The sequence below is a fragment of the Platichthys flesus genome, chromosome 7 (assembly GCF_949316205.1).
Source record: "Platichthys flesus chromosome 7, fPlaFle2.1, whole genome shotgun sequence".
NCBI classification, from domain to species: Eukaryota; Metazoa; Chordata; class Actinopteri; order Pleuronectiformes; family Pleuronectidae; genus Platichthys; species Platichthys flesus.
This window is the reverse complement of record NC_084951.1, coordinates 15,271,141-15,279,091: the sequence shown is the minus strand read 5'-3', so window position 1 is coordinate 15,279,091 and position 7,951 is coordinate 15,271,141. Positions and strand designations below refer to the sequence as shown.

Sequence of the window (7,951 nt, the reverse complement as noted above, 5' to 3'; positions counted from 1 at the left end):
CTCTCTCCTGTATGGCCCTCTTGAAATTGTAGACTGATTTATTCAGAAACAGAGAAGGAGACGTCTCTCCGGTTACCGTCACAGAGAGAAATCTTGATTGCAGGCTGTTGATTGACTGGAGACCTAAGTCGGACTAAACCAACACCACTAAGCAGGCTAAAGCTGTGTTGTGAAGTACACTGTGTGAAAGACCATTTCAGTGCAGTGTTTGGTGTCTGTAAATATCCACAGGATCTTTTGAAAACAACAATAATCATAAACACGGTTTAATGTAATACGCTCAACAAACAAAATGGATGTAGAGAATCTCAGGGAATCCACAGTAGACAAACCAACAAAATAAACACAATCAATGCAAAAACAGCTATTTATTAGGTTCTTATCCAAGGGGAAATGAATCAAATCATTGCAGAATTTCTCAAACTCTGTCACTTCTCAAAGGAAAATAACATCTTGTCTTGATGACCTTTCATTTTAGACACAGAGAGAAAGAAGCAGAAGTGAGGAACTCTTTTCATGGCCTTTAAAGTCAACATTTTTAGGCTCAGACAGAAATTGAGGCTGTCAACATCAGGTGTAAAACTGATCTGGATTTAAAATACTCTTTCACTTCGTACACAAACATGAAGCCTGATCAATATGGCCTCTTAATACAATGATTCATCGTCTTCCTCAGTCGCAAAGGCAAAGTAAAGAGTGGTTTTCTTCAGTAGTAGTATCATTATTGGGCAAAAATATATCTATATTAAATTACATTCATATGATTATTGTTTTGAACAACTAATTTTTGAGGGGCTACAAGCACCCATGTGCCAAATACATGTCAAATACTGTAGTGTAAGGTTGTGAATATTGGTCCATGTTGTAGGTGGACCTCAGAACTGCAAAATCTCAAGGCAATACTAGTGAGCAGATCTCCGGCACACATCAAATCCTGAAGCTGTCAGGAAACCAGTTTAGGTTCAAACATCTCTAACACCGTCCAAAAAAAGCTTTTGCTTAATCGGGCTGGAATGAAATCAAAGAGCCACAGGCCAGTAAAAGACGCAGACATTGTTCTCCTCAAATGATAAGTTTTTGACACAAGAAATCAGGAATGGACACACGACTCTGAAATAATACAAAACATGCCTCGCAGCGACCGGTTTGGCAAGAAAGCATTGTCATACAGTATCATAAAACCTCACAGTGAAAAGTTACAGTATGCCCCTTTATAGGTAAAGACCAGCATTCAGTTCTGTGTGCTGACACCACACGCACACACACACACACACACACACTCACAGACGCTTGCACGCATACTTTTATAAAACGTTGCAGAACTGTTTGACAATCTCCGGAGTACCATGACAATAATGCATCTGTTCTCTTCTCCTATGTCTTGTTTTTGGCTCGAACCAAAACTACATCGCAGCGAGCGAGTAATCAATCACACATTTCAGTGAACCACAAACAGTCTGCGGCTAATCACAGGCTGGAAGAAACAAAGAAGGCCCTGATAAGAAACACAGATGTCCAAGCTAGTTTGTTGTGAGTCAATGTCGTGTGTGTGCACATATAAATATATATATTTGTTTGTGTGTGTGTGTGTGTGTGTGTGTGTGTGTGTGTGTGTGTATTATCCTTCATGAATAAAAAATGTAAGTTTGTCCCTATCAACGACAGTGACGTTTCCCGTGGCCTATGCTTTCCGCAGATGAATGAATGACTGTATTTTCTGAATAGAATCCTTTGCGTATGTGTGTGTTTCATATCAAACATTTGTTCTTTGGTCATTTTCATCCTTCACATTGTCCTTGCATATTTTCTGTTAAGTGACATTTTTTTTTTTCTATGTAAATGTTTTCATTTTTGTACAAGGATTTCACCAAGAAAATCCATCCTCATGAAAATAAATAATGACTCCAGATGAGATACTCATACTATTGCTCATCAACACAAGCAGAGCCTCTTCCGTCCTAAGGCAACTGGGCTTCGTTATCTCTCAAGCAGCTTGGTGGGGGGGGGGGCATCTTATTATGTGACAATGGGCGAGACGGGCCGAGCTCGTCTCTGCCGGCCTTCTCCCGCGCTCCGGTGCTTGTGGCCGGGCTGAACTCTCAAGTCTCTCTGCTGCTCTCTGTCTTGTCAGTGCAATGGGAGTCACTCTGTGGGCAGCCCCGCTCTGTTGTTAACTGCCCGGGGGACCGCTGGTGAGGAAGTAAGTGGTCATCTCCCCCTTCCCCTTCACCTTGACGACACCTCTGTAGTCCAGCTGGTATCCGTTGTTGACCAGCACGTGGTACAGGTCTGTGGTCACCTAAGAGAGGACACAGACATTTGACACCGGAGAGGTGATGCACTCAACCCTGCTCAGGAGAAACTCCACCAGCCATTACGGTATTGAGCAATTCTCCAAAAGCACTAGCATGGAGGGATAACATACAATCAAATATTATATTGTATAGATAAGAGGATCGAAGAATGCTATGTTTCAAATCAAATTAGGAGCAGAATAGATGTACATTATTAACCTATTACAAATCAAATAATAAATTAATATGGGCAGAAAATTACTTCTCAACAATTTAGAAAATTTGCTGTAGTCATTGTCATTATAAGGTCTTATTTTATTAGATATGAGGAGATGGACTATTCTCTCTTACATCATTGAAAATGTTTGATTTCAAACTATAAGTATATTATGTATATAATAAACAACGTGCTATTTCAAGAAAGAAGTCACACTCTGGCAGTTTCACACTATATCTTGAGCTTTAATTGATTATGATTAACCGAAAAATAATGCAATCAGAAACAATTGGTGGTTTTATCAACTAGTCAAATGGCGGAAAACTATTAGCAACAATTTAGAGAGCTGATTCAACAAAGTTGACAAAATTAAAGAAGCAAAAATTTAAATTATTCTCATGTTTCTACCGGTTTTATATGATTTAAAATATATACAAACATACATCTGTTTTTTCCTCATTTATGTTTCATACTATAACTATTAATCAGTTAATAAAAAAAAAGAGATGAAATGACGCTGGTTCATTAGTTGCAGTCCCACTTTTTATATGCTCTCTTACATTGGGCATTTTCAGTAACTCTGCCTGTACAACAGATGGCAGCATAATTCTGTCTGTGCTCTTTCCAGCAGACAATTTATGGGTTTGATTTTGGGGGCGGAAAAAATCTCATTGCAGCTCTCTAGACTGGTGTAACTCACACTTTTCAAAATGTGTCTTAACGTCTACTTCAAGAAATAAGAGGGTGAACAACACTGTGGGAATCTTGTCCTTAGCTGACACTTGTCTCTGAGGAATTAGAGATGGCTCCGAACTATGATTCAAATTTCCCTGCTGAAGATGACAATACTGTAGCAGTTGAGCGGCCTCTGCGGGGAATTCAAATTTAGCTCTCTGCTCTCCTCCAGAGGGACATCAGAGCGCCGTTTATGCTCGAGAACAGCACATCCAGTGCTGACAGGCAATCCTGCTCAAGGGCACTTCTGCACACCAGATGTCTAAATCCTTAAGCTGAAGGACTGTGTAGCGATGGTATCTGTAGCACTGGTATCTGCTGTCATTTTTTTTATGAAGAGCAGAAGCAAATGACCTGGTCTCTTCCAGACACCACAACTGTGTATGCTTTGGACTTGGTGGACATATGTCTGCAGTTTTTCAATATGCAGATAGATAGATTTGGGTATGAATGATCAGAGATGAAGCACATTCGTGTTTGAACGCTGGCTGATAACATCAAAATGACTAGTTTAACCGGATGTTTTTTTCTGCATCGGCTGACTCACTTGACCTAACAATGCAAACTGCTTCTTGTGACGTCCATGACATGTGCTGTACCTGGATGCAGTCTGGTGCTCCTGTGCTGTCCATGCGGCTGGCCACGTTGACTGTGTTCCCCCATATATCATACTGGGGTTTCCTGGCTCCAATCACCCCCGCCACCACCGGCCCCATGTTCAGTCCTGAGAACAAATCACCTCACTGTGTTACATCATAGCAGTGACACCATTTTAACTAAATCCATAAGCTGGCTCTGAGGATGTAGACTGTTGGAGCGCTCCTTTTGAACAAATGCCCATCCACATTCAGGATATGGATTATGTTTCAAGACCAATCTCCGCTCTCTTCAGGCTTACCTATCTTCATCTGGAAGTTGTTGAAGGAGTGCTCGTTGATGTGTTTCATCTGTTCTCGGAGCCTCATGGCGTAGTCGGCCAAAGCTAGAATGTGTGAGCGGCCTTCTTTATCGTAGGTGGAATGGTTGAGGCCGGAGGCTGCCATGTAGGTGGAGCCGATAGTTTTGATTTTCTCCAGCTGACGGAACCTATCCTCGCTGATGATCTGGAGACAAGATTAAGACGAGGAAATGAGACAAACAAAAGCAGCACAACAGCTCCAAGGCAACACTACTCTAAGCAGCAGAACCATACCAATAACCAGGAAAATGGTGAGTGCATAGAGTCAAAAATTAATTTTTAAAATTTTTCATTTTGACACACTTTATCTAATAATTGTTTCTTCCATTGATTGAATATTAATCAATCTTGTTCCGCTGAATTCTTCTCCTCACCTCATCAAAATCAGCGATGATCTCGTTGAGCAGCCTGAGACACTCCACTCCCTCGTTGTTGGCCTCTAGCTCCACATAAAACTCAGAAAAGTTGCTAATGGAGGCGAACATGACAGCGACACATTCACACGACTGATAGTACAACTCGTCATTCCTACGCTCCCTCGCAAGAAAGTGGGCGGCCACGTCTTTGGGAAGGATGTTGTGCAGCAGGCGCCGGTTGTATGCTTGCAGCTCCTCCATCTCCTCCTTCTCCTCTGTGGCCTGAGGAAGGACGGGGTCATTTAGTCTCACCAGCATATGACTGCAATACTCAACTGAGCGATTCATATAGCCGCTCTCTAGCTTCAGGTTTTGTTGTTATTAATGTACGTGTTATTAATTTACCTGCAGCTTCCAGAGGAAGTCGAGGCGAGCAGTGGACTCCACCTGCTGGCCGTGCAAGTAGAGAGCCAGAACAAAAACAGTCAGGATTACAGGGGTCATGACCTTGAGGGATACCTTGGACACATTCTCCAGGCTGAGGAGGGAAGAGACATGGATGAGTCATTGCATGGGAATCAAGCAGGAAATGAAGCCCAACACACATGTTAACGAACAATTCAAAATCACTCACCACTGTTCTGCGGTTTCATTGAAACTAGGCCTGAATATGGACAAGAGAAATTTGCGTCAACAAACCACATGAGTGAATGAAATTAGACAGAAGAAAACAAAGTAACACAACTTACTGTTGTTGGGAATCATTATTTGATAATTTCCTGCAGGGGAAAGAAGATGAAAAATGGCTCTTAACATAACAATGTAGGTCTCGTACGATCTTAACCTATATCATAATGCACAACCCAAGTCACAGTCAGCAGACACAGGAGATGAACTATTCATCCATCCATTCATTATCTTAACTGCTTATTCTTTGAGGGACACATGTGGGTTGGAGGCAAAACAAATATTCAGATTGTTCTTTACATGGGGGGGGACTTTGTGAATGAGTTTATCTGAGTGGTGCCGGCAGGGGACTCACAAGTTGTTGGCTCTGACCAGCAGGTCTGCGTTGTCAAACAGGGCCACCTGAGGCCACTCTACCAGCAGGAGGAAAGTGAGCTGGATGACTAGCATCAGAGCCAGCTTCCCTATGCTGCTGATGTGGAGGAACACAGAGCAGGCCAGCAGGGTCAGCAACACGCTGTAGCTGAAATACTGCAGGAGAGATGCACCCGTGAGGGCGGAGGAATGTAAGGTGAATATTCAAACATCACACTCAAAAGACAATCATGAATGCACAGGCACGCACATCTTTGTATATGTTTGTGAGAACACGCAGATAAGAGTTAACGCTAAAAGACGTGTATGCCTAAATGTCATGCTTTGGGACTGACCTCGGGGAAAGGGCAGGGCATGGCCTGGCTGGAGCACACAGTCAAGCCATCCTCCGCTGCCTTGGTCAGGTTGTGCAGCAGGCAGAGAGTCACTGATGTGTTCAGCTCGTCTTCTATGCAGTCCTCCAGTTTCTCTCTGCTGCAGGAAAACTGCCAGGAGTGAAAGAAAGAGTCTGTTACTGTCAGCCATTAAAAATAAAATATCTTTGTTGGTTTAATTTGTTTGTGTCAATAAAGCCTGATAACGGCAAACTTCCCAACCACATGGCATTTTTGGATTATTGGTTATAAATCTCACAGCCCTTTGACCATTCATTAATCAACAAGCAAACACTATAACTAGGTGTTTTCATCCACGTAATGTCTGTCGTGTAATTTTGCCGGAGAATTTTAATATGTCTTTAGTCACATACCTCAGTTATGTACTCTTTAATACAATACAATGCAATAGTCAAACAAAGAGTTGAAAACATGGGGAGACTGATAAAAACCCAGTAGCAGAGAATTACAGGAAACACCTACTGAATAAGTCCTTTTGGAATTTTGAAGTGGCCAGTCTGATGATAGAGCTTAAGGCTGAGCAGCCAATCACAGGCTGGGACAACCCTGGAGGCCTCCAATCAAACAAGTGGATCGGCACAGCATGAAAAGCAACAGCTACAAGGTGCAAAGCCACTGTCCACAGAGAGTGATACACATCTACAATCAGCCCTGATGTTTCAAAGTAAATGTGCAACAAGTATTTTATATACAGTAAACAAACTTCTTCACTGAACTGTGGCCACAGCTGCTTCTGTTGCAGACACCGACATTTAAAAAGTAGATTAAATACAATTTAAAGGTTTCAATATTGATAAACTGATAAACATTTATAATTGTCTTTAAAAAGCTTTTACAGACCACAACATTTGTAATGTGTCCTACAGTAAATCGCCATTAGGCTTATTTTCTTCCACACATGCTCAAACTCAGTGGTAAATCTGTTTTTGTACCGTGAGTAAACATGGAAGTAATATGATGGTTAAAAATAGACCTGATTTCTACAACTCCATCTGTCAAAGGCACAGACTATGATTAATTGCAGCTGTAATTATAGCATCCCCTTAGGCATATTGGTCTAATTTTACAAAGGAAGTTGCAAGATGGTGCAGAATATGTTAAAATGTATAAAATGTTCTTCATCAACATCTGAGATGAAGTGATTGATGGTATAAATGGAACAACAAGACAAATGGAACAGAGGCACATACATGGCTCGTTCCATACTGTGAGGGACATCTTGAAGCAGCTATTTACGAGTCACAACGCTTTATAAAAATGACAGCTTTAATCCCTACCATATTAGCAAAAGAGGAGATGAAGAGGAGGAGGATGGTTAAGACGCCAACCAGTGTGCTGTTTGCACGTGACTGGACTATTTTCTTGGTTAGAGTCTGCAAGGCAGCCGGGAAGACCTTGAATGGAGGCAGCAGGGACAAAATCAGATAAGAAGAGTTAATACCATTAGTGGTGCAGGCTGAAGACATACAGAAAATGACTCTTATCTGAAGAGGAATCATATGAGTGATGAAGGCCTTTGTTTCTTACTTTGATGCAGGAGTAGATGGCACAGATGAAGAGGATGTTGGTGAGGATGATGAAGATGCTGATGTAAAGACCTAGCATGAGAGTTGTCCTGCGGAAGAGAAAGGAAACAAGCTCATTAGGATGTATAATTCTCATTAACTCCTCATAATCAAATCAGGAACACATTTCCTATCCACAATTCACTGGAAAACCAGGAAAAGCAAGTTATCTGGGAGGGAACTACTTACCTCGGGAAAATGATGATCTGAATGAAACAGATGCAGCAGAAAACAAGGAGCGTGCAGGCCACGTATCCTCCGAAGCGATCATCAACCTTTTTGGAGTACTGAAAATAGGATATCAAGGAGAACTTTTCAATTCCGTTTTACGCAACAGCAGTTTTTGGTGAATTGCAAACAACCTTCGGT

General features: G+C 41.8%; 1 protein-coding gene across 2 annotated transcripts in view; it reads right to left on the bottom strand.

The window, feature by feature from the left end:
* Nucleotides 1-349: 349 nt before the first annotated feature.
* LOC133956763 (adenylate cyclase type 6-like) overlaps nucleotides 350-7,951 on the bottom strand; it is a 33,953-nt gene continuing 26,351 nt past the window's right edge. For both annotated transcript variants that reach the window (XM_062392062.1, XM_062392063.1), the window contains exons 13-24: nucleotides 7,772-7,869; nucleotides 7,545-7,632; nucleotides 7,295-7,411; nucleotides 5,958-6,107; nucleotides 5,603-5,778; nucleotides 5,310-5,339; nucleotides 5,195-5,224; nucleotides 4,966-5,098; nucleotides 4,579-4,842; nucleotides 4,145-4,349; nucleotides 3,846-3,970; nucleotides 350-2,299 (exon numbers count right to left, since the gene is read on the bottom strand). In XM_062392062.1, coding sequence (XP_062248046.1) covers nucleotides 2,171-2,299; nucleotides 3,846-3,970; nucleotides 4,145-4,349; nucleotides 4,579-4,842; nucleotides 4,966-5,098; nucleotides 5,195-5,224; nucleotides 5,310-5,339; nucleotides 5,603-5,778; nucleotides 5,958-6,107; nucleotides 7,295-7,411; nucleotides 7,545-7,632; nucleotides 7,772-7,869 — 1,545 coding nt within the window. In that variant the 3' untranslated portion in view covers nucleotides 350-2,170. The remainder of the gene's footprint in view (nucleotides 2,300-3,845; nucleotides 3,971-4,144; nucleotides 4,350-4,578; nucleotides 4,843-4,965; nucleotides 5,099-5,194; nucleotides 5,225-5,309; nucleotides 5,340-5,602; nucleotides 5,779-5,957; nucleotides 6,108-7,294; nucleotides 7,412-7,544; nucleotides 7,633-7,771; nucleotides 7,870-7,951) is intronic.